This window comes from Mycteria americana, chromosome 6 (assembly GCF_035582795.1).
Source record: "Mycteria americana isolate JAX WOST 10 ecotype Jacksonville Zoo and Gardens chromosome 6, USCA_MyAme_1.0, whole genome shotgun sequence".
Classification (NCBI taxonomy): domain Eukaryota; kingdom Metazoa; phylum Chordata; class Aves; order Ciconiiformes; family Ciconiidae; genus Mycteria; species Mycteria americana.
The window spans coordinates 3,905,390-3,932,633 of record NC_134370.1 but is presented as its reverse complement, the minus strand read 5'-3'; the positions used below and the strand labels follow the sequence as shown (position 1 = coordinate 3,932,633).

At 40.8% G+C, this 27,244-nt stretch overlaps 1 protein-coding gene across 3 annotated transcripts in view; it reads right to left on the bottom strand.

The window, feature by feature from the left end:
- ADAM12 (ADAM metallopeptidase domain 12) overlaps nucleotides 1-27,244 on the bottom strand; it is a 188,676-nt gene that overhangs the window by 55,991 nt on the left and 105,441 nt on the right. For 2 of the 3 annotated variants that reach the window (XM_075504350.1, XM_075504352.1), the window contains 7 exons: nucleotides 26,351-26,429; nucleotides 22,674-22,750; nucleotides 10,317-10,500; nucleotides 5,861-5,926; nucleotides 4,869-4,940; nucleotides 2,986-3,155; nucleotides 1,670-1,754 (listed from right to left, as the gene is read on the bottom strand). In XM_075504350.1, coding sequence (XP_075360465.1) covers nucleotides 1,670-1,754; nucleotides 2,986-3,155; nucleotides 4,869-4,940; nucleotides 5,861-5,926; nucleotides 10,317-10,500; nucleotides 22,674-22,750; nucleotides 26,351-26,429 — 733 coding nt within the window. The remainder of the gene's footprint in view (nucleotides 1-1,669; nucleotides 1,755-2,985; nucleotides 3,156-4,868; nucleotides 4,941-5,860; nucleotides 5,927-10,316; nucleotides 10,501-22,673; nucleotides 22,751-26,350; nucleotides 26,430-27,244) is intronic. The other variant, XM_075504351.1, reaches the window with a different exon arrangement.

The window sequence follows — 27,244 nt, the reverse complement described above, 5'->3', positions numbered from 1 at the left end:
AAACACACTGTAGCATATTTTAAAGTTTATGCTAAAAATTAAAAGGACAAAAAAGTCATCATTAAGGGCATCGCTGACTGCAGATAAAGCCAAAGCAGCGACTGCTGGCCTGAGGGTGAAACGGATACAATGGGGCTGTCTGCCTCATAAATGCTTTTGCCAAGATTTGGAAGTGCACTGGGAGACTCCTACAGCTTTTTCTTCCTCTTTTCCTCCTTTTCCTTTTGTACCTATCCCCCAGGTACCCAGTGAAAAGCTGTAACAAACACCAATTAGAGACTCAGCTTCTAAAACTACCAAGAGACTGAAGCCTTTGTCTTTTCTACAGTTTTGACATGACTTTCTCCAAATTACGTGATTTGATTGTTCTTTCCCACTCTTTCCTATACCTCAACTTCCCTGCTCACCTCGTAAATCCTCCCAGTCTGAACCATCTATATGTCACCTTCCACGAATGCATGCATCACCCCAGCTTGGCTTCTTGCCTACTTGTCCAAGAGACCACAAAGGAGCCCTGCATGGTGGACCAACCTCAGCTTGCACGCTAGTTAAGAAGGAAGGAAATGCAGGGGCTTCAAGGGGCTGTTTCTCTGGGATTACCCCCCTACACGGATTGTCTTGAAGCAAAAGTCTTAGTGTCCCAGGCTCCAGGTTAGCCCCATGAAGCTTTGAAGAACTGGGAGCTTTGAGACCATGCAAACTCTGAACGTTCTGCGTTCCTGAGCTCCCACCTCATTTATGTAGGGACCTGAGCTGCAGCTGAGGCATCCAGCAGAGCTGGAGAGAACCACCACACCACCTAAGGTGCTGGAAGTCTAGACAAAGCTGTAGGAAACACAAAGGTTTTCAGCACGTGCAGGCTGAACTCAGAGAATATCTAAGAGGTTTTGAGGGCTCCTTGGCTTTCTGCTCTGAAGTTGAGCTCTGAGGTCACCAGCTGAGCCAGCTAGTGGCCTGCAAGCTCTGGGAGTCCACATCTAATTTTATTTAAAGTACTTCTATTGCAAAGCTTAGTTAACGCACGACTTCTTTCCCCCCCTTTTGCACAAAACAGTTAAAATAAAAAAAAAAAAAAATCTGAAAGAAAATATTCCATAACTACTTCCAGAAATTGGCTAAGATGTTTACTCGTATGTTCATCATGTCTAGCACCTAACAACGGCATTACCAGTAATATATCTTTGAGAGAGGCTCAGGCAGAATAAATGCTGCCATTGTTTGTTCTTGTTGTCTGGCAATGTAATAAAACCACTGTGCTACAAAGATGGAAAGTAAGGCCTTACACAGGAAACTCTGTAAATACAGAATAAAATCAATATAATAAAAGATTCAGGATAGACTGTTGTTGTCTGTAACACTAGCATACCCAAGTGCATAACAAATACATCTTCTGGTTCGCATCCTTCACAGCACCTCAGCACCTGATTTAATGATAATTAGGAGTAGAGGATTCTTGCAAAGAGGTCGTGCTATATTTTAATGCAATATTTTGATTTTTTCACTATGGAAACTATCATTTACAAGCAATGTGCATGTAGATATAGATAATATTGAGACTAAAAATGAGACAAATGGGACTGATGTTCCGGTACAGAATAGAGTACTACAATACTTGAGATTGTGTCGCACCAGTTGGGCCAGTTTCAAGTCCTGTGCTTTTACCACTTACCATGACGACCCCTCCAGACTGCTCTGCAGTGCACATGCTCATTATGGGCGCCATGCCAATGGTAGTCCCTTGGAAGTACACCCCACTGCAGGAGGGCGGGAAAGGAGAAGAAGAATCACAGAATCACCATTCAGTGCCAAGATACCGTCCTATTATTTTCAGTCTTGTATTTCTGCCAATCTCAAACAAAGATCCCATTTCAAATGTGTCAGCTCCAGACATTCGCAGGTTTAAAACAATGAAAAGCACAGATTAGTCATGTCGACTTGCCGAACTGACAATGACAGCATCCCTGCTACGAGAAAGATCCATTCGATCACCGTCCTTTGGGTTTACTGCTGTAACAGGACCCTTCTTTCCTTTCTTTTTTCCCTGACTGAAGTTGGGAATAGAAATACAAACATAAAAATAATGTCTCTAGCTCAAAGAAGGGTTACTTTAATGCAGTGGGAACTACTGTTACTTGCATTACTGTTACTCCCACTTTAATGCAGCGGGATGCTACTTGTTATAATACACAGCCTAGAATGTAATCATTCCAAACCAAGTCTTATATATCAAATATCTCATGAGGGACAGTTTGGAAGGGCTCACTCTATTCTTACACAGATAATAATGTAAGAATATCTACGTAATGAGTAAAGAGCTCCTTTTAATTACTAAGACGTCAGGTATGTTTATCTGTCTAGTATAAAGAATGGTTCATTGATCAAAATGATACCTGGTTCAAGAAAGAGGTGTTTTTCTTACCCAAGTTTTTTTTTTAAGAGTGCTTTTACTTTGAGCATGTTTACTCAATTACTTTACTCCAGGAAACAGCAGCAGGGTAAAAGATGTGTATGATTTAATTTTTAAGTCACAAATGCAAACAAATCGTCCATTTTAGACTGCATTTTAAGTTTACCGAGGTCTTTCTACTAACAAACAGGCTTCACATAGTGCCCCCTTAGCTCTACTTTTGGGGTGAGGGAAGGACTGCCTTTTTCAGTAACAATTTAGACTAAGACCAGCTTAAACCACTTGTAAATTCATACCCTAAGTATATACCAGCTTATTGCACATCTACACTTCTACATGAGTTGTATTCAGGCAAGGCCTACAAGTAACAGAGCTATTGCAGAGCTGTGGAAGGAAATTAATCTGAAGCATCTGCTGAAGGGCTCCACAAAACCCTTTTATGTTTGATGTTTGCAGAGGGGAAAGACAAAGCCTCAGGAGCACAGATGTTCCTCCCAACAGCTTAGCAACTGGGGAAGAATTCAGTACAGCTATTCTCAAATCACTGAAATCCCGGCCGATATTAGTGTCAAGTCTACCTTATCAGCTGTGCATTGTCATGGGGTTTACGAGGTAGTAGTTTTAGCTTTCTCCAGTCCAGAAACTCATGGAGGCTGGTGAAAGGGTCTTGAGAAATAGAGCACTTATCCATGTCATTCCATACTTCCACTCCGACCAGGGCTACTCGAATATTTAGTGGCCTATAGAACTAATGAGAAAAGAAAAATAGAAACATGTCTCTCAAACCCATTTTAGACCACATTGGACTAGAATATTTCAACAGAAGCATAATGTGCATATGAACCTTTCTTGCAGAGGCTTAAATGGTCTCTTGTCCAGGGCAAAAGTGAACACCTGACAGGACTGACTCAGACAAAATATTTCCATGACTTACAGAAAAGAGTTCTGACCTGACTAAACACCCATAAGGCATTCAAAGACATCCAGAGATATGCTACTTCTCTATGTCCCACCCAAGTTTGATATCTTCCTTCAAGATGAAATGCTGCAACTACCTTCACGTGTTCTTCACTTCTGAACAAGCTTGTTGCTACGGCAGATGACTCTCTCCATGGCTGCCCTCCATCAGTAGCACCAATGCAATGCAAGAGGTAGAGGCAGCTGTGTTGTACTATGGTTGTGGTTCAAAATAGTAGCCAGAGTCATCAAGTCTTGCTCACCGCAGATAAAAACAAGTGATTTTTAGCACTGTGGGCTACATACACTATTATCCCACTGGTAGATGCCACAGTTGCTACAAGAGGGGAGCCTTAGCAGCATTAGCAATGGAGCAGAGATAACAATTCTCATGTGAGACTAATGCGAAGAAGGATTCAAGAATTGATCAAGTCCAGATATGCTGACAGTCTGAGAAAAGTGTATACTAGATCTTTGTCTTGTTTATAGGCATTAGAGTCATTTGGATAACATTGGCTTTTGCTGAGCATAAATTAAGCATGAAACATAAATGTATTATAACATGCAAAATTAATTTTCAGCAGATAACATATAAACACCTGTCCTCCAGTAATAAGTCAGCAAGACAATTACGGAAGAGGTGGAGGTGTCTTCAGCAGCTTGTTTTTAATCAAGAATGCTTCTCCTTGAGTTATTGCCCTTGAAGTATCACTTGATAAGTTCTCAGCTAAATTAAGACTCCCTCAGTTATAATTTCACTACTGGACTCCTAATTTTTTCTGGCCATACAGCACAACAAAAATAAACTTTAATTTGTTCAAAAAGCACTGTAGAGGACTCTTAGCATTTATTGTTTATTGTCAGGGAATTACTTCAAATAGAAAAAAATCCAGTGTGTGTCTCTCTCTTATTGCTCTCACTCAGCCATCAACTTCTGCTTCCTTAAGCACTGCATATTTTTAATTCTGCCATCTTCCTTGGGCTATGTATCTCGTTGACCGTGTCTTCACAGGCCCTTTGTTGGTCTTACAATTGGACCATCCCTTGCTGCTGCAAAGGACTTTGTTCTCCAAATGTCTCCTCAAAATAATCCTTTTTCTATGGGCTGTTCCATATGTGATTATCCCCACCCTCTTCCCAGCTTAATAAAATCCTAGGGCTAAATTGTACATCTTCTTAGGAATAGTGCTTCCACAGATATATGCATCCCATATATAGCAGAGCAGAGCTCACAGCTTAGTATGTTGAAGGGCATACAAAATGTTTAAGTTTACTTTTTTGGTTTTAGTGGTTGGAGAGAATCATTGCTCTGAAATACCGGAGTATTAGGAAAGCAGCAGGGTTAGCTCCTTGGAAAGGAGAGGGGACAAAGGTTGTGAAAGCTGCTGATCTCAGCATGGGCGGTTTTCTTAATTTACTAGTAGAAGAAAGATAGATTTCACAGCAACATCCTTCAGAAAGTGTAGTAAGTTTGGAAAAAGTGAAATAATGCTCATGTTCTTACCTTATCAACATAGTTTGCAATTTCTATTAGCCTCTGCTTAATTTTTTCCACATCCTTGCCTTGTCTCTGAAACTTGGAATGTAAAGGATCAATATACTAGCAGCACAAATATCACAGAGTTTCCCCCCAACAGCCACCTCACTCTGCCAGCGTTGTCGGTGATATTTGGGAGTTACACAGTGCAACCACAGGCTGTCGGCAGAGTCCTCTTGGCTTCATGGGACCACGGTCTGCCTCAGAATAAGCCCAGGCTATGGGATAGGATCTGGGTCTCATGAAAAGATTTTAAAATCCCTAAGTCTTACATAGGGATCTTTCAAGGCCTGATGTTTTGTGAAAAAGAAAAGGCTCTTCTGTTAGCTGTTTCGGCTCTTGAAGCAGAGTGATTGTAATTTTGTAATTCCCTAACTAGCAGGGTTCAAGGAGACAAAAAAAAAAAAGGAAATAGCAAAATAATTCAAACCAAGATTTAGATCTTTGGCTGCCATTCAACTCACTGGAACATTTCTACAGCCAGTCCTGGTAACTCGCTTTGAAGCTCTCTTTGCAAACCGTCAGGAAGGCAAGTCGTGCTTCATGCAATGTGATGGTAAAGTACTGCTTCAAAAGCAAGTGCAGGATCCTACTGTGTCTTCCAAACAGTGACGGTCCCGCTGAGGGCAGAGTCAATGGCAATGAAGATTTAACTAGCTCAAGGAGATCCTGGGCAGTGAATTCGTATTTGCCTCTGCTTCAATTACTGCCAGATATCCCAGTTATTTGAGAGTCCAATTCCTTACGAAGTGTTGCAAGAAATTTTACAATGGACTATCAGTGTTGTCCTATCTTAACGGTGCCTTCCATTGCTTAGCCCTAATTAGGGAAGAAACTTTACTTTTGAAAACCATCATATTACTGTCTGAAGCACGTTACTTGCAGTACCATGGTTGCTGAACTGACCTATCCGTTTCCTACCCATGCTTCCCATAACTTTTTAGTTTTAAGTTTCTTACCTCACGATTATCTGCCACAATAACAAGCTCCACATACTTCGTTGTCTTCAGAGTCTCCCTCTTGTACTGCCAAAAAAGATGAAAATGGTATTTTGTTTTTGCAATAAGTGGCCCTTGGAATCAGCTCTGCCTCAGTCCAACAAAGTGCTTGCAAGAGGAGATACACAACAGCTCAGACTTCCAAAGATTTCACTACATACAAATTTTTATTGTATTCCTTCTCCTCGTGGAAGTTTTCCTTTTATCTACTACAACAGAAATAGTCTACATGGTACTTACAAAAAACCCCCCAGGATTTGATCACAGCAAGCAGGAAAGGGGTGCAAAGTCTCTCTCAACCTTTCAGCTTTCTGCAGTTGAAATGTTTGAGTTATCTTTCCTCGCAGGAGAGTATCATCTCTAGCAGAAAGACCTTTGCTATTTCCAAGGCACGTTTAAAGAAATGATGAGATGACTTTTAGCAAACATTTCACACAATAGACAAACTGGCTACTAAGAAAAACAAGAGCTAAAGGGATATTGAGTGAAGCAGAGAAGAGATCAAGTGGTCAACTGATAAATTACGTAGGAAGAAAAACCCAAGAACAAAAACTGCAGAAAAAAATGGAAGGAACTGTCAGTGTCTGGGGAAGTAAATTAATCCTCTGAAAACAGAAGGCATACATTTAATTTTGTATCTGTATATTCATACAAAACAGCTGGACGTGCTACTTGCAGTTCTAAACGCAGGTCTAAAAGAATCATAATGTTTAGCTGCAAAAAGATCACCGAAGAAAAGGAAATTATTTTGCAATAGTACTAATCATAGCACAGCTCCTCTGCTACCCTAAATTGAAGTGACCTATTAATGCCTGTAAAAGTCCTGTGATTTACAGCAGCTGAGCATCTATTCTATCATTCCTCCCTTGTTTCTGGAATAATACAGTTAGGGAAAAGAGGTCTCAGCAGTATATCTCATCTTTGTGCCAGAACTTAAGGAGCTTAAGCAGATGTATGACCTACTAATGACCATGATGTCTTGAACTAAACCAATACTCTATAACCTAAAACATGACTAAAGCTTTCCAAGGCAAACCGTTCCAAGGCAAACTGTGTGATCCCCTCCACTAAGTCAGTGCTGGACATCACCTTCCAGCCAAATTTCACAAAGTTTTCTTCACGTTACCAAAGTGTTCCTCTCTGTTATCTGCAGACTAATGATTGTAAATGTTTTGCAAGAAGCATTGTGTTTAGAGGAAAGTGACAGATGTAACTTTTAGTAACTCTGACTTTCAAACTCCTATTTAATAGTGTTACACAGCCTTCAAACTACAGTAACTGGAGAATAGTTAAGTTCCATTTGGATAGTATTTATGAACTGAGAAAGCAGTAAAAGCTATCATTAATGAACTAAACATCAATGATACAAACACTTCACAGGACTACACTTATTAGGGGGTCTGGCAAATGAGCTCAGGTAGATATTCTTGCAACTTCTCCTGGTATTGGGGTTCTCCGTCACCTTCTTGTGCTCTACTGGAGACAACTGTCACCACCATGGGGTCATGGTGTGTGCACAGACTTGGTGCACGTGGCCATGCCTCGTCTGCCACACAGGTAGTCAGCAGTGCCTGGTGATACGCCGGCTAGGAACCAGGACACCAAGGAGTCGGCATGTCCCCTCCTGCTGCTCCTGGAACAGCAGCAGATGCAATACGGAGGGCCTGCCATGTCTCAGTAGGCTTCAGCGGAGCCTACGGTGCTCTGGCAGAGCTCGATTTACTTCCCTGCAAAATATATCAGACATGAGTGAGATGCCACATAAGGCAAATGACCATGTGGGTGTTGTTTGTGATGGAACTGATCTCTCAGACGCTAGAAGTCTAACATAAACCTGAAATTTATTATGTGGTCCTGATCAGAGATGTACCCCCAAGGTGCCTCTAGTCTTCTTCCAAATGAAGAGTAAAAGATGAGACATTCCAGGTACAAAGATATAAGAAGAGCTCTGTTACATCAGCCAGTTTAAATCATTTACTTTTTACCAAGAGTAAAACTGTTTGGACTGGAGAGAGTTAGCCTGAGAGAAATTGGCTAGCAGGGTATAATCACGTAAGCCTCTGGTGACTGACTTGCATAACGAATCCATGCCTGTGATTTGCCCAAAGGCTATGTGCGTTCCTTGGATACGATATTTATTTATAAAATAGACCTAATTATGACTTCTTTCAGCTTGCTTTTTGCAGCCCACTGCATCAATGCACAATCCATTGCCCGAGTTAATCCTTCAGAATTAAAATGAAGAGTCAATAATACAGCCATGATAGATATGCACAATGCTTTGTTCCACTGACCATTGTCTTTCTCTCCTGCTTCTACCACACCTGATCCTATCACAAAACTGCTGCCCCATGCTGCTGTAGCCCTTCCTCATGCTCCCTTGCCTGGGAACTGGCATGGCTTGAATTCACACTGCAATGTTGCAGCCTCTCTCTTTCTCCGTGATCCACTTGCCCCAAACGGCTCACCTGCCTGATCTGTGGTCCACCAGCACCACCAAAATGGCTTTTTTGTGTGGCCACAGAGAAAAAGCCATACTGTAGGGGCTGTCTTACACAACAGGCTTGCTTTCTGTAGGATCCTATCTCAATGGAGCTCAACTGGAAAACAAACTCCCTGCTGCAATTTGAGGGTCCACTGAGTTATGAAATGACCCAGTACTTATAGAGACCCAGCTCCAACGGGGCAAAACGTGTCCGCACACATCTGCTACCTTACCTGACTTGCTCCATTAAATCTCAGTAGACTTCATCTGGGAAGCTGAGTCTGCTGTTTGTCCCATCATTTATCCGTATTTAAATCTAACCCAAAGGCTAGTCTGACTTTGTGATATATTGACCTCACATTTCAGCCCTGCTCAATAAGAATTTAGTATAGGTAGTTGAGTTAAAGGGTCAGGGAAAAAAACAAACAAAAAGCTCCCCCTAAACCTGTCAAGACACCAAAAATTTTCATCATGCCCTGAACCTGAGACTAGATTTCTGCTTACTTCTGTCACCCAGTGTAATTTGGAGCAGCCTTATGTCTCCATGCTTTGCAGGTCATCTTTATTCAGTATGTCCTGACAGTCTACTTAGCTGATGACAACATTGAAATGTGAAAACTCACTCCACGCATTACATTTGACAACTTTCAAAATTCATACATTAGAAGCGTATCCAACATACTCATTATATATATTGTACCTATCCATATGATGTGACTGTTGACAGGTTTTATAATTATGTCCACTGAACCACAGCAAAAATATTTTTCAGATATTTAAGGTGAATTCTGGCACGTAGGTGAAGCCATCAACAAAATGTGAGAACCATGAGGGTAATAGTAAAATTGCTTTCATTGTATCAGCTAGTTGTATGCACACATTTGATTTCAGTTTCCTAGTGTGACATTGATTACTTCAGTGAAATTCAGTCAAAAGTCAAAAGATTTTGGGGAAACCTTAATAAAGTTGTGAAAAATACTTTTCCAATGCTTTCAACCTACATACATTTTTAGAAATATGCTTAGTCCATAAAATGGTATATGCGAAGGCTAATGCATTAGATGTAATATTTAATATTCCTAAAATGTAAAATAACTTAATTCCACTACATAAATAATATCTAGGGATGCCATTTAGGTTGCTTTCCTTAAGTTGATTGTAACCAATTAACCTGATGTAAAGGCTTAGTAGTACATGCAAATATAAATCCCAATATGTGACATTTAATAAATGCTGAGGGCAGATTTGTATCACTGTATAATTTCTGAACACCTAAACCAGTCTTTTCTACAATCCTCATCCAATATGCAGATGGACTTGTTACAGTATTTCCTCTTCCTGATTTTCAGCTCGTTTAATTTTCTACAGTTTCCATTACCTAGATGCATTTCACATTAAGTGCATTTCTTCCTACATAAGAACAACTACAATAATACATCTGTAAAATGATACAGTGAGAATTTGTTTTGTCTGCATAAGATACTTTCCTACCAGAATGTAAGGGTTCAAAACCTAATATTAGCAAAGCATCACAGCTATCATGTTCTCTTCCGTCTTGGGTGGGCAAGAACTTTTCCAGACATTGCTCAGCATTCTTATGGGGTCTTAAATTCTGGCTATAATCATACCTGAACCAAACTATATTACCGTAATATGAAACCATAAACTTTTCTGTGCCATCTCATTGCCAAAAAGAAAGTTCTGCATGCAGGATCAAGAAAAAGTAATAAAGCTTTAGTAAATCATGTAAGTATATGCTTAATTTTAAGCGTGCAGTTAAGCACATGACGTCAACAGAAGTTGACTATACGGTTTCATGTTTTGCTCAGCGGGGACGCTTTGTAACAAAGAGTTATGGTAGGCAGTAATATGGAAATGCTACCAGAGATGTACTCAGCAAACCCGAAACATAAATGTGCATCATCCACCTACCCTGCCAGCTTGAGAATGGTGTGATGTGTCATTGTCATCGGCTCTCGTGGCAGAGATGTCCAGCTGGTGGCCACAAGATCCTGGGGCTATTTTCAAATTCTCTGCTCGGTAGATCTTGTGTTCGCTTGTAGCACCTTCTAATGGCTCCAGAATGTAGCTTTTGTTTTCAAATACAATAATTCCCCTGTTAGAGAAGAGAACAGAGTAAGATGCATGGTTTTCAAGAGCTAACGTATGTTTGTCTACAACAAAGTTACAACAGGTTTTAAGAATGACGGAGTACGAAAAAGCAAAACACTGATTTACAATGTCATGGTCGAGTGGAGCAGGAAACATCAAAGCTGTATATTTGTCATTGCAGCACACTATACTTTAAAAGAAGCAATGGCTCAAAGAAAATTTTCATCTTCTGAAGTGCTGTACTGTAGAGCAAAATTATATTTGTGTTTTATGTGTTTTCCATTCTCCAAGTGACGCATTGCCATTGCTGAGTGGAGTCATGATGTGTGTGCTTCTGAGGACCCATGGCAAACAGTAATGAACAAAAGCATGGTGAAACGCTCTTGTAAGAAAAGGTACAGAGTGAAAGTATTCATTACGATCTGCAGTGTGCATTATACCTTTTAAACTAAATGCTGATGCAAGCATCAATTCTGCCAGATGAAAGAGGCATTGCAGTATCAAAATGGATTATTAAATATTGCACAGCGGGGCAGAGGAATGAAGCTCAGATATATTAACCAGTGGATACCTGTTTAACTCATTTTACTAACTGAAATAATAATTTTCACAGAAATACTACCTGCTCTCTGAGGATCTCAAAGATTTTCCATCAATGAAAGCACTCGTTGCACTACTTTAAGCTACAGTATGCAAAGAGGAAAGAAGGGTTTAGGAAGTGATAAAACACCCTGCTCCAAGAAACATGTGGAAGAACCTAGGACACGTAGCCAATTCTGGGCTTCATGTGCTGCTTCCTAACCAAAAACCGCTCTCCCTGTATACCCCAGACAACTCACCAAATAAAAGCCATGCTTGGGTTCTTGTGTGCTGGGTCCTGCCCAATTATTCTGAGCTGCTACAGTAAAACAAAGTTGACAAAAGGTTGAATATCTTTCCAATTCCTCCTGCTGAGGAAGCTGCTGGCATAAGGCTGCTCTTTCAGCTCAGCACAGGAAATCTAGGCAGCGTGGTACGGGTGTCCATGGTCTGCGCACGCTGGAATAGGATTTCTGGTACAATATGGCATAAAGTAGGAATATCTCCAACGATGCCGCTGGAATTAGTAATTATAACTGCATAGGGCCACAGAGTAAGAAGACTGCTCTACTGTACATCAGGACTGGCACAGCGTAAGAAGACATGGCAGGTTTACAGACAGGGCTCAGGTAGAAATTACTGTAAGAGAAAGGAATGTAATATTCTGTGCCTAACTTGCAAGTGTCTAACTTGCACCCTGAGCACATACTGCCAACCACACAGGAGGGTCCTAGACAATTCCTACATCGAGCTGGACATCAGGTTTTGTTGAGTAACTGTGTGACCAGAGAAAGGCACCCTTTAAAACCCATTTCTCTTTTCTAAACTAGGGATAGGCATTTGCTTATGGGGTGTTGTAAAGTATTCATTAATTAGACACTACACTGAATAGTGCACTGCATTACTAATTTCTTCCCTGTCTTTAAATTATGAAGGGATTAATCGCTAAGCACTGGCAAAGGTTCAGCAGCAATAATTACAATCTACCTACCTAGAATTCCATGAAACTTTTAATTGGCCAAGGCATTCTTCCTCAATTCCTCCTCGAAACTGTTCTGTCCCGTCTATATATGCTATTAAACAGCAATCATTTTCAGCCCAAAGCTGGCTGTATTTTATTAGTGTGCCTTTTTGGTGTATAGGAAGTGTCTGCTCTTTTTATTTCTGTCTGTACTGCAGGAAAGGTAAGATACTACAACCATTGTGAGACCGACACATGTGTCTATACAATTCCTCTGCAGAAAGTTAAAAAAGAAAAAAAGGAAAAAGATGAAGGACCCAGAAGCTGGTTAATGACACCATAAAGACTGATTTTAAAATAAAAAGTAAAATTATTAGGAAAAGGCTGCCCTAGCTATTCTATTCTTAGCAAGATATGATGAAGAAACTGAAAGTCGTTGACCTCCTAACCAGTTAGCTGAAATTTTCATTCCAAGCTGGCTGCACAGTTTTGCTACAAAACAGCACTAACATCAGTTCAGCCAAGCCAACAGATGACCGTTTTACTGTTAACTAGAACAGCCAGAAGTCCAAGAGAAAAAAAAACAGACTGGAAACCCATGATATTAAAAAGGCTGTGCGACAGCATTTGCCGGAGCCTGCTTTACTGATCTGAACCAAGAATCGGGGTCTGATAATTCATTTCTTGCTTCCTTAGTACCCTTGGCAAATCAGGTAAGATATATTAGTTACCCATCGCACAGGCATGCTATGTATGATGGATCACAGCTGGAAAAGCAGGACTGATTTATCACAGCAACCCTTGTAGCTACAGCTAGGATACACTATAGTGTGCATGACATATGAGAGACCTCCGAGCAGGTCACCCCATGATTTGAGTAACCTTACACCCTACAGTTCTAAATTATTTTCAGATCTACCTTGTTCCTTGAAGAATTTAGGAAACTAGGACAACATATTCCCTTTACTCCGATAATCAGCAACTCTGTAATCAGCACAATCAAATAAGGATCGTTGTCTTTCCCTTGTGCAATTAATCATTTAATTTTGGAGGCAGCTGGAACCAGCAATGGAGGCAGAAGTCCATTAGTCACTGTTTGAAATGGGCCAGCCTGACCATCTCCCTTTACTGACAACTCAAAACCAACATAAAACCATGAAGGGTTTTATTTTTACTGTTAAACTTAATCCTGCTTAGAAAATTAACTTAAAAAATATAGACTTAAATAATTTTCTTTAATTATTTACACTAGAAAGGGAGAGACTTAGTAGTATCCTTTAACTGGGTAACTCTCTCTCTCTCTTTTTTTTTTTTAAAGCCAGCATCTTGTTGTCAAGTGTTCATAGCCAAAACATGTCACATCAATGCCAGGTTTCCAATGTGCCCCTTGTATACCCAGCTACTGTCTAAAATAACTAAATAACCATTTCTTTACCCTTCATTTTCTTTAGCTGCAGAGGATATGGACAAATGATCAGATACCAGAGTGATTAATTTTGTTTTCTACTGCGCACGCCAGAGCCAGGGCAGCCTATTCAACTTGCCACTGAGACTCCCATCCCAAGTGACAGCATAAGCCTTTAAGAACAGTTCCACCTTTGCATATGAAGCAATCCCATGGTAAAAAAACCCTGCAGATTCGGCGTAAAGGAAAATATATTTTTCATTTAATGCACACTTATCCTTTGAGTGCTGCCTACAGGATATCAGCACTTGGCTTGTGACCATCTGTAATAAGATAATGAATATAAAATATGAATTTTCTTGGCCAGCTCTCTGATTTTGACTAATTTTCTTTTCCTACAATTGCATTTTTTCTCCCATCGATCAGTGCCAAGCACAGGACTTTAAAAATGTAACTAGTCAAAAGCTATAGTTTCTTTCTTTTTTTGGTGTAGCAGGATTAGATGAACAATACCTACCAGTCATTCAGTACTAAGAATTTGATGCAAATAAAATAAATCCATAACTACTTTTTCCTTCCACTTTTGTCAGGTGTTTCAAAAAAGCCTCTGTTACTCCTACACCATTGCTGTGTCTTCCTCTTGAACATGGTTCTCCCACACTCCTGAGTCAGCCTTTGTTCCCCGAAGAACAATATGGTGCAACTTTTCCATTTTTCAGGAGGCATTAATGTTAAATAATATGATGTTTTCCAATGTGGCAAATAGCCAGTATATTAAACTACAGATCCCCAACCAAAAATTATACAAGGAACCCCAAAGGGATTTCAGCAACTCTGCGAGTACTTGAGAAGTGGCTATTCTTTAAGACCAACTTCTACTGAAATCCGTGGGATTTCTACCATTAACTCTACCAGGCAAAAGACTACCAGAATTCCCAAGCTTATAAATATTTGGGAAAAATGCAATATAAAGTATATATTTTTTGGTCTCCAGGTATCTAATTCATGGCATCCGTGTTTTCCCCAGCCCAAACCATACCAATGCTGGGAAGTCAGAAAGATCTTGCAAATGAGCCCGGCAGGAAAGACAAGAGACAATTCAACCCCTATCTAAAACTATCGGGCTGTCCTTTTCATCACTGGTAGCAGACAGGGAGGAAAAAAAAAAAAATCTGTACCATATAGCATGTCCAGACATCAGTTCACAGGCTCCAAGCCAACTGGAAGCAGCTTCAGTGTGGTCTTGAGCCTCAGCTAATATTTTACTCTCCCTCTCAACAGGGTTTGAATCCTGCTCACGTCTGGTGCTCAGCACCAATAAACCACATCCACATTGCTGCTAATCAGCTCTAAACATGAAGGACTCATTGGTATTTGCCGACCCTATGCCATTATATGCCATATGGACACATGGGGAATGTGTATATGAGATGGCCTATGATGGGAGAACTCTCTCCATCTCAAAGAAAAAGAAATTAAAACATAACTTAAATAATTAATTTGTTATTAATTGCTGTTTAACTTGCCAGGAATCTCTCAATTAGGGAAATGCAATTTCATGGAATAATTCCACTTTTTAAGTTGTCGATAAAGTCAAATGTGATTTTTTTTCTCTTAAAAAGAAAAACCAAAACAAAACCTAATGCAAGGCCAGTCGTATTTCATAAATCAACAGGCTTTAGGAAATCTCAAAATATAAATGGGATTTTTCTTTTCCAACTTGTCAGCAGAAGCAAAGGCCCTGCCAACATAAACCATCAACGCATACTTGTCTGAGAAATTGTGATGCTGAAGTAAAACTTGGCTAGGACAGCATTATATGAAACTGTTATATATTATTCTGCTGTACTGTACAGGGAAAGTTAAGTAAATCAATAAATCTGATATCCATGAATGCAATTAAACATTTGGTTTTAATGAAGCTCAAAGTTATACTCATTTCTAAACAATAATAATAAAAAGCTCTATTACCACTGGAAGAGGAATGTAGATGTTTTCGGTTTGTAAGAAATTAATTAGACTACAGAGGGCTGTCATGCTTACACACCACATATTCACATTAAGTCTGTCTCTGCCCACAGACACAGCAAAAGACCGCGGTACTCATGTGCCACCTAAAAACCTACAGGACCTTCATTTCATAATTAATGCTACAGCTTCCAAAGTAAAGGGACCAATCCCACAGCTGTACCACCTATTTCAACGAGAATTTTAGGTGAATAGATAACAGAATTGGAGCCTTGTGGCCCTGGAGCGTTGTTCTCATGATGCTCATGACGGAGGTGCAGCAGTTACTCACCGCAGTGTTCTTCAACATGCGTGATATCAGAAGGTGATCCGTAAAGTGACAGGGCATTTTTATTTATTTTTCTTATCAATTCTACATTCTCAGGACTTTGTGTAACAAATTCCCAGGCAAGTAAGCAGGCAAACAAAGAAAAGAGGAAGAAAAATGTAGTAGTGAATGAAAACTTCACTTTTAGTCTGTTTTAATTAGTTGCAGATTAATACCATTGGGATAAATGAACAAGATGATCTGTGGACTGTTTTTCTAATGAGCTAGGTGATCTCTAGATATTTTCCAAATCTTTTGGTCATTCTTTAACTTTAAAGGACTGGGAAATACAGAGGATGGGAGCTGGACTCCAGAAACAGAAGTACTCCTGTCTCCACCACTGCCCCTGGGCAGCTTTGGACAGGCAATTCTCCTCTTTCTGCATCGGTTCCCCACCTTTAAAATAGGGTAAATTTTAGTAATCACACGCAATAATTATCTACCGATGAAGAGCATCACACAAGACTCAAGTAATACCATCATCCTACTATACTGCACATCAGTGTTACCCCACAAGCGTGAGGTCGTTCACCCGCTGTGCGAGACGCCGATACACACCCAGGGCGGAGGTATTTTTATTTCATGTCTGTGCAGAGATGGGTGCTAGGTGGCAGCTCCACAAAGCTAGCACCAAGTTCGGTCGTACAGGTACAGTATTTATACAGTCTAGTTATGCATATGCATAAGTAATTACACAAAGCAGATTTCTATCGGTCTACATTCCTCTTATTTCAACTTAAAGCTACAGCGCTACTTTAATATTCTGCGCACGCTCAAGGGAGAGGGGTCTCTGCTTGGGCCGGGGTCCCCAGCTTGAGGGGTCTGACTTTTAGTATTATAATGAGGACAGTTCGCGTGAGGGTGCTTCTCATCACACTTCTACTAGTAGTTTCAGATGGTTCCCAAAACATCCTAATTAGCTTACATATTTCTCCAGGATGTGCTTTACTCCCAAGGACAGTAATTCTTGTTTAGATGTTCTGCTTTCCAGTCGGAATCCCCCTTATCAGCTTTACGTAAGCCCTGGCCTTCCACCAGCTCCTGTTAGACTACACTATTAGACTACAGCAGGATTCCATTAAAATAACAAGCCTGACCCAAATCAACAAAGGGCAACATCTCAAAGGGAGGTTAAAGCAGTAGCATTATTGGTTTTACGTATTGCAGTAGTGGTAGAGGTGTTCTCACGCAGACACGTCATTAGTCAAATACGTTTTATTCCAGCCAATGCCTTTCATTAACCTGAAAATATATTCTATAGCACAGTGTCTAAAATGTAGTCATACCCAGAGACTACTGTAGCACTCACTTAATCCTTTCTCAGTGCAAGACAGATTTGTCCAGAGCGAATGCATATTGGTCTGCAACTTTGATGCCTGGAATTTAAGCGGGGAGTTACTTGAATTGAAAGTGATAATGCAATTTCATGTCCAGCATTTGGGTTGCAAGAAACAGTAATTGTGTTATCAGAGAAAGTGTCACATGTGAGCTCAACTGGGAGGATGACAAGAGAGACGAAGGAAAGCAGAGAAAAATGACGAAGGAAAGAGACGTTGGCATCTGTGCAAATTTAGCGAGCACATCTTACAGCACTGTGCAGCAAACGGCATTACAATAAAAGAAGGCTTGATTCAAACTTGAACGTCACGTTAAGGCTCACAGGATGCTTTTTCAAGTCAAAAAATGTATTAAAATAGTTTTAGTTTGTTTTTTTTTTTTTTTAAATTAAGTGCTGTCAGACACAGACTTGACGGAGAAGGGGCAGGCTCAAACAGCTGGGTACAGATCATCTCCCAGCTTGTCCTAGCAGGAGCAGTGCTGCCTGGGGGATTACTGTGCACCTGGGGACAGCGTGCACACAATTGCCAAAGAACGGACACCACGTTCATCTCAGCTCACAGAGGTGATCGTGAGCCAGGGGCTGCTTCCCACTTGGACAGCCAGAATACAGAAGCTATGAAACCCCAGAAGCTGAATGCTTTCTAACACTAAGCTCAAAAACTTCCAGTAGTTTCACGGTCAGATAGCTTACAAACCATGCGAGATGGTTATATCAACTAAAAGCTCTTCAGAAAGTATGGGGAAAAAGCACACATCCAAACCGGTGCTTTTCTCAACTGGGATTTTCTCCTAACTTTTTTGGATGAAATCTCCCCTTCTGTGAGGAGATCATGCTTGAGGAGTCATGAGGAATTTAAACTTTTTTCTCACTGGTTTCCTACTCCCATGCCTTTTTTTAATAGTTGATGTCTGGAGTGTCATATTTAAATCCCTTCTTCAGCTGACTGTGTCTGGGATGCAGGCAGTTCAGCCAGACCATTTGAAAAATGGATGGCTCTAGTATTGGCGGCCTCGTGTAGCGTAACTATGTAATCCCATTAAAAATGACTGTCTATTCAGTTCTGGAGCCTTATCCCCATCACTGTCACTGTAGACACAGCATCTTTCAGTCGCTGCTGAGGTTGGACAATGACTGAATACTTTTTGTATGTGTGAATGGGCTTATTATCGAGCGATTGGGTAACTCTGAGGGATTCTTAGGATTTTCAAGAGCATTTTGCTGTTTCAGAAAGAAAAGGCTTCCTGTGAGATTTGTATCCTTAAACTACCAAGGCATTTCTGAGGGCACCTCTCAAGCTCGCCCCACCAGAGGGGTCACTGCGGATGCCTTTGCAGCTGCACGTCCCCGTGCCAGCATCCTCTGCCAGCCCCTGGACCATGGAGATTGTGCTCTTCTTCAGGCTGCGTTTTTGTGTGTATTTGCTAGGTTCTGCACTTGCAGAGAAAGGAACAGGGGAAAAATCATTCAAGTCTATACAAATTTATCACAGAAGATGTGTGTGGTGGCTACAGGCCAAAATTATTTGCTAAAAATTTGAAGAGCCTCTGAGCTAGATAAACAGAAGGGTATTTCCTGAGGACAGGAAGGAAACGACTTGACTTTGTCGTACCTTCACCTTCCCACAAGCTTTGACAGTCTAATTGGCTTTCTTATCCAGATGGAAGCACGGGAAATCCTGATTACCCATTGTTCCCATTTCGTGCATTCAGCATTTACCGTCTCCTCTCTGCCATTCAGCTCTTCCTCCTCCGAAGGAGCCAGCAGGATACAGATTATGGCATGATTATATTCTCCTCTAACCTGCATTTTGGGCAGCTATCAGTGGCAATCCAACTATTTATGCGATTGTAATCCTATATGAAGTGAGGCACTCGAATGTTATGTCTGAGAGGACGTAACATAGCTGGAATACGTGAGTGTCCGTGTATAAAAGAGCTGGGTCTACTTCTCACTTACCTTTACATCTCACCCCCTCTATCTGCCTGAAAAATGTAAACGAGTCAAACCTGTCTCAGTTTGCAGATTTCACACTGTATTCATCCTGTAGCTCATCATAGACTAATCATGTTATATTTACAAGCTCATAACACATCTCAAATGCTCAACCATGGGGCTGTAAGTTCTTACTTGATGGTTGTGTTCGGTCAGAGCAAAGTTGCTCCAGCCCAGCACCTTGTCTCTGGCCCTGGCCAACAGCAGATACTTAGGGGGGAGATATAAGAACATAACAAGCACACCCCAGTTGGTAGCCCCAGCTCTGACAGCATGACTGTCAGGGAACCTTTGGGTTTGACAGCCCTGGAGAGGCTCCCCCAGCTCCCCTCCCAAAGTTGTCTCATCTTTTTTGAACCTACTGACACTTTTTACATCAATACCCACCCATGACAGTGAGCTCCACAGCTTCATTATGTGGCGAACAAAAAAGTACTTTCCTTTGCTCTAAAGTTTGATTTGATGTCTCCGAATTTTGGGGTTATGAAAAATATTCAGCAATTGTCCCCTCTTCAGCATGACGTTCAACCTCGTTTCATCATACCGCTTTTCTCCGTCATCTCCTTTCAAAAGTGACAAATCCTAGTCTATTTTCTCTCCTTGGATAAAAGCTGTTCCATACCTTTGATCATAATTTTTACCCTTCTCTGTACGTTTTCTGGATATAATGCTTCCTTTTCTGAGATGGGGATGGGGAGGGGAAAACAAGAACTGCATGCAGAATTCAAGATGCGAGTGCACTATGGATTTATAAAGTGGTAATGAGGGGTTTTGTTCTATCCTCTATTTCTGTCTCAGTAATTCCTATGATCCTTTTTGCTTCTTTGACTACTGCTGAGCACTCAGGCTTCAGAGCATGCTAAAATGTGGAACCTATCCTTTATGACTAGTTTCATGTCTTTTAATGAACTCTCCTAATCTAGGGGAAAAGACACAGTCCCTACCTATCCACACCTGGCACAATGCCCAAGGTGCCTGTCTCGTAGGCGTGGGAGGATATTCATGCTCTGAGATTTCAGTAAGCTAACAGCTTGCACTTCCTTTCATTAGATGTTTTTCAGACACTTAAACCTTAGCTCCATGCAACAGCTGTGTGGGGTAGGTAAGAATCATTAAATGAATTTCACAGATGGAGAAACTGAGACAGAGAGATTTGTCCAATTCACTTAGAAACTGTCACAAAGCCAGGAACAGACTGAGAACGAGGCCAGTCTTTCCTTCCACCGGTCGCTGCAAGTGAAACGGCTGCCCCAGGGACTGTCCTCAGCCGGGGCTCCATGGCCACACGATGCCTTATGTCTTTACCCTTGCAGCTTGCAGTCTTTATCATGCCATGGAAAACCAAGAATCCCTACTCCAGCAAGTTGGTGGGCAAGTACGGCATCTTTCCCTTTCCCTTTCTCTTTCCCTTTCCTTTTCTTTCCCTTCCCCTTCCCTTTCCTCTCCTTTCAAGCTGTAATACCAGTAAAGTTGCCAGCAAAGTAAGCCATGAAGTAGTTTTGAACTGTCCTATTTCTCCTTATATTATTTCAGACTGGATCACGTGTGGTAAATCACAGAATGGTTTGGGTTGGAAGGGACCTTTAAAGGTCATCTAGTCCAACCCCCCTGCCATGAGCAGGGACATCTTCACCTAGATCTTTCCACCTAAATTCTCAAGGGATGCATTGCCACAATAACGTCTGGGTGGTAGAGGTATACGGTGACCTGTGGGCCTGATTCTGGAAGATGCTTAGCTCTCTAGGACCTCAGTGCAGCTACTTGGGATTTCACACCACCTGGACTTTTATTCCTAACCAGTCTTAAGGAGAAGGCCTGGATGGTTCAAGGAGCTAACAGTGCATTATGAAACCTTTCAAATAGACATCACTGGCTCAGATCAAGCACAGCTAATGACTGGAAGTTATTACTATTGGCTATCAGGCTGTGAAATGAGTTTTATGGAGTAAGTCAACAAGCACCCTTATCACAAACTGTTATCACTCACGGATAGTCTCTTAACCAACCTCAGCAGTGAATGCAGCAGCTAAATGGGCACGGATACTGAGATACATCCTCAGTTGTTCTCCTGCTAGAGCAAAACATGTGTTGTCAGGGAAACTTATGAAAACTTGTACTGAAAAAGATGCTGCTCCGCTTTTCCTATGGGGAAGGAGCCTAATACCGCCAGCTTGTACTCTGGGGATTTATCTGTGATAGTGCCGGATGAGAGAAAAATGTCACTGCCAGCAGATGTTGCCTTGACATACCTGAGTACCTAAAACTGGGAAACGACCCTGTGAGCTCAACAATTGTAAAAAGAGCACATTAGAGAAGAAAGAAAATGCTTTTAATATGGAGAAGAATAATTTCTCTTGAGAGCTCTTCATTTCTTAGGTAGCTCTGGAACAAGACATTGGTGCAGACCCCGTCCCGCACAGTGCAAATTTCCCCTGTGGACCTTGCAGCAATGCAATCCCTTTAACTAAAATACTGCGAGCACTGCGTTATATTTTTACAGACTGCGAGAACGACTGGTGAACGCAGATTGCCGTGGTCCATGCAAGGGGTTAACTGGCGTAAACTTGTGGAAGATGCCAGATACATACCGAAGCACCCATAAAACCCCTCTCCGTGTGGGAATGAGCCACAGGAATCCCATCCACTACAGCAAACGGGTCCCTCTGACAGGGAGAGGGGTCCTGGTTACAAACTGTTTGCTCCCTCTGCTGTTCTCTGTCCCAGAGCTCCGTTATAAAAGCCTTGATAATACCACTATTGCACAAAATGCAAAATCAAGGGAAAAAGACTCCAGCTACTCATGCTGTTTGTAGATAAAGTAAACAAACCCAGAAAAGGTTGAGGCAGCTGGAAATCTGACAGGAAAACCGGGTTTTCCAGGGAGAACACTAGAGCCAATTTACAGTTAATTACTGTGATTTGGAACAGCTCTGTGAGTAAATACCAGTCTATGGTTGTCCAAGTAAGGAAGATAATTGTTTCCTGAACTGTGTCCATTGTGTATTTAAAATGTTGTCAGCCTGTTCCTTTCTCAAACTCAGAAAAGGTTTGGTCTTCGGCAACGTGGATCTGCTACTCTTCTGTTAACAAGTACCTAAAATCCTGATGCTGAGCATCATACCTGCCGTGAACGCAATTTATTGAGCCCCACAGCCATATTTCTAAAGCAATCTCTCCTAATGATGAAGCTGCTGGACGATGCACGAGTTCGCAGCTGCAAAGCAGTCCTGCCATCACCGGTGAAACAGCTTGGAGGACAAGGAGGACCGGAGGGCCACCGGGCACTGCCAGCCCAAAAATGTGCCAAGCACCGCACTGCTGCAGAAGGGTTAGAGAAGGATGGGCAGCAAGAGGGAAGGGACGTCATGGAAAACCCCCAAATTGCATTATCGATTTCTTTTTTTCTCTTCAGAGCTAGAACTAGAGGGAAAATATTTTTACAGAGATTGTACGAATATTTGAAAAACGGATATTGATACATTCATTAAAAGGCAAACCAAAAACTCAACGAGTACTAGCATGGCTTCTTAAGGAGCTCAAGTATTACTGAAGTATTGGCTCACCTGAGTCCAGAGCAGGTACTGAGACTGACCGAGGAGTCGGGGTACCCTCGTACATTGCCGTGGTAATAGCAGTGACCCTGATTGCAAAAAAGAGAAAACATTTCAGTCATCATAAAAGCTCTTCGCTCTCCTGTTTTCTCATGGTTTTCGAAGCTCTTTTCAATTTCTTTCAGAAGCACACTGACAGCACCTTTCCTGCCCCACTAAATATTCACTCTACTTAACAGTCCAAAGGGATCCTCAGCGGAAACCTTGGGTGTTTTTAAACCCCAGACTTTGGGGTGGTGGTGGAGGGGATTTGTTGTTGTTGTTTTGTGGTTTATTTTTTCTTAAAGAGGGTCAACGGTATTTAAATTGCATGACTGACAACCTTTTTCTGTGTTATTTTACTTAAAGCTACAATATGGAATATTTTATAAAATCAATCAGATGAACAAATCAGCTGATGCATTTTCTATAGACACACACATTTTTATTTCAGTTCATTTACATCTACCTATGTCTATAGGAGGTAGCTATGTATAAAGGGAAGTATAAAAAAAGCCAATCCCAACCCCATAGCTTGAAAAAAATCGCAGAGCAAACGAAGGGGAAGGGAAACAGGTTGGAAAGGAAACCTTTTATTGAATTACCCAACTGAGTGGCTGCATGTTATTAAGAACAAGCAAGAATAAGAGGGTCTTCTATTTTGAGAGGCAACAATCCAATTTCATTTTGCAGCTAGGTTATTGTATTTCCTTAATAATTCACTGCTAGCAAAAGGCACCCACAACAGAGGTACTTTCTCAGCACATACACATCTCTGTCTGGAATCAAGGTTAATTTTATTGTTGACTAAAGGTTATATTACATTCCCAATTATGTGACTGGCTGGAAAGCAATGATTGTGTCACGTCCAGCATTTCTTTTCTCATGGCTCCTTTGAATGCCACCTGGAAACTGAAAACACTGCTGTAAAAGGTTCCTATCTTATTAGCGCAAAGGAAAGTTATCACTCATGTTTCAACCTGTCATCTCACTGTGCCTTTTTATTACTTGGTTCATTCACATCCGTCTAGCTGCATTAATTAACCTTTTCAGTGTTGGGGCATGGTTTTCACTTACAAAGCCTCACACAGCAGACTTCTAAAGACCACCTTGATTTTGTTAAAGAAAGCAATAGCCATGAAAATGCTGGGCAAGATGGAATAATTCAGATATGAATTTTCTGCAAATAAGGTTATAGCATGAAAAATATTTGTTTAGAGCATTTGTATTTCCAACACGAGCAACTGAACAGCAACATCTGACTTGTTAAATACAAATCTCAGTAGCTCTTCTCAGTGAAAGAAATGACAGAAACAGGGTAATAGTGTTTTACTCTTGGGTATTTTTATCATCAGTACTCATAAAGAGTCAGTAACACATTAGCAAGGATAAAGCCACAATAAAAGGGAGGAAGTCATAGACTGAATTTTTGGGGGGTGGTTGCTTCACTCTCCATTGCTATGGACATTAAATTTTTCAGCGCGAGTGTACTATTTCACTTTAATATTATCAGTTATATGCATCCAGTTGACAAGACAAGAAAAAACAACACCCCCCACCTCAGCACTGACTCTCATACAGTGACCCTGAAACAGTCTAAAACCAAAAATAAAGTAGTTTTATTCTTGTCACCTAAGTATAAGGCAGAGGTGCAGTTCAGAGCTCCTAAGAAGCCAGTCTTTGGGGTTTAGCATCACCAGTGTTAAGCACAGTCCTCAGCGAAAAGGGGAGGGCAAGCTGATATCTTGTCCCACACAGGCTGCTGCAGCCTAGCTGTCTTTATCGAAGAGTGAATTACAGCAAACGTCCTGATTTCTTTCCCTCTCGACACACTACTTGTCATTTTATTAACTTTGAGCTCCTTGTTGTGGCCCATTTCACAACTTCTCTGAGATCCACATGCTATATGATGCCAAAGTTCAATACCAAAAATGTAAACTTATCAGACCATGGCCTGCAATTTAACTGGTAGAAAATTGATTTCTAGCTCAGTAACTCCACTGAACTGCAGGATTTTTTTTTCTCCTATCAAATCTTTTTATTCCTGTAAACTAGTATATATAAATGGATGACCCCCTAAACCCAACTAATTAGCACGGCTGAGTTGTCATATGTAAAACAGTACTCTACCCTTACCTGAGATCATTTAATAAATACCAGCTTTTGACAACTGCAAATTCTCCAGTGCTACAAACCAGACAAATAACCTGGACGCTGACTCGTGTGCCAGAGGAACTCCCACACGACAGCTCCACAAACCCGACTTGGTCTGACCTCCAAGCAGAATTTGACTAAGCAACTTTTCAATGGGAAATAGGATTTGGTTTCAGCTACAGACTATATTGATGTCCTCAGTGAAGAAGAGATATAAAAATAAAATCACAGAGACTTATCTTTTTTAAACCATATTGGAGCATTTAATGAAAAATGAATTCACTCATCTCTCAAAAAATATTTTAGGCAGGAAAATGTCCTGTCAGTATTAATCATGACTTACTGCCATTATGAAAACAGTTTGGTTTTTTTTTAATAGGGGAAAGCCTAGCTATCATTAGCTGTACAGATATTCATGTTAATGTAGGTTAATCTGTCAAAGAGTTGTGTGCTTCATTCCTTTCCTTTTACTTCCTCGAGGAGTCTATACAGCCTTCCTGTTTCTAAAACAAATGACTGTTTTCTACTAAGCTGATTTTGAAGACGATACGAGCATCCAGCAAAAAAGAAAACACTGAAAGCTTTCAAAATGATTGCTTTACTTGGGAGGTCTGGGGCTATAATGAAGATGCTTTTTCAGAAGTAAGACATTATGCATAGAAATAATGCCTTTCACTGATACCAGCAAAGCCCATTATGGATGGGAACACAAAGCACGATGCCTCTTCTGACAGCGTCAATAAATGAGTAACGTAACATAACAAATACTTTATAGGACTTAGGCTGATAAAAGATAAACTTTGTAATTAAAAGCGCTTGCTGCACTGTTTCTAATTAAGGCGTTCATACTGTCAGCAGACAAAAACATTACTGCCTTAAAGTGTTTTTTATTTATAAAAAGCAGTTTTTAACTCCTGATTTTAACGAGGATCATATTAGCCATATTTTTATATATATATACACATACACATAAATATACAGATACATACATACATGTATATATATGTATAAAGTATATCCATAACAGTCTTATGATCTGGTTTAAAAAAATAAACCCAAACAACCAGCCCCCTCTCCCAAACCCCAGCCATGGCTTCCCCAGCGCAGAAAGACACCCAAGCCTTCAAACCTCTCATGTGAGCTTCTGCACTATGGAAATCAGATATTTAGGGCTTTCTTCCTAACTGAACCAGGACTTTCCTCCATAACTGATCAACAATGGCTGCATTTATTATAAAACTTTAATGGATATATTTCCAAGAAGCTGAATAAATCTTACAGATTTTAAAAGTCACCTGGTTAAAACCCCACAGCTTGCCTTTAAAGTCTCTCTCTAAAAATTCATGTGTAGGATCACAGCAGTCAAAAAGGTACTGAAGGCAACAATAAAAAAAGATCACACATCGAGCTGTTTCATCCCATGGCTCAGATCCCGGCAGAGAGCACTTTGGGTTTTAACGATGAAGCATCATCTACCCACGAAACAGCAACCTTACCGTGTAATTGCGTGCGAGAACCACATCAGTGCCGTCTTTCAAATAATGTGTTTCTGTGAAACTGCTGGCTAACAGGCCCCTGAAAAAAATAGAGCAGACATAATATTAAGGCCACATCACCTTGACTTTGTCCTTTAGCGGTCCCGTTTGAGATAGTGATCAAAGCCAAGCATTAATGATAGAATCACTACTGGGGCTGTGTGCGAAATAAGGAAAAATATAACTCCAAATACTGAAGCTGCAGTACATGAACACTTCCTTCGTTAATTGTGCAAAGCCTACAAGTTTCCAGACTGCTTTCAGTTCCAAATGAGGACTGCATGCCAGCGCATCTCAGTATTGAATCTTCCATGTAATTTTCAACACATTTTATATTAAATCTGAAATCTAGACATTTGGAGTATTGTTAAGTAACGGCGGTTTGTGGAAAAGGAAAATGTTTTCCCTGTGCTACTTATTTTACTATATGATGTGTTGTATTCATCAGCAAGTGGCCACCCAAAGACTAGTTTAGCTCTCAGTAAATGAAACCAACTTCTTCCATTGACACTCAAGGAAAAACACTACACGAACATTACAGAAGTTAGAGTACTGGATTTATTCTGATCATCTGAAAAGGATATTCACAAATGGAAATCTAACGACTCCAAATGATGTATCAAGAGACGGTGAAAGACCATGTCTGTGATGAGACATTTTGTTCTCATTCTCTCCACGCTTCACTTCCTGCCTTTGGCAATGATATAAAAAATTTTGACTTGCAATTACCATTTTCCAGAAATCTCCGGAGAGGGACATGTGTGTGACAACTATGAAAACTTTTCTTTTTGTAGTAAACTCATGGAACAGAGAAAGTAGCATCTGCCTTTTTTACAGAAAAGTCTTGCTATTGAT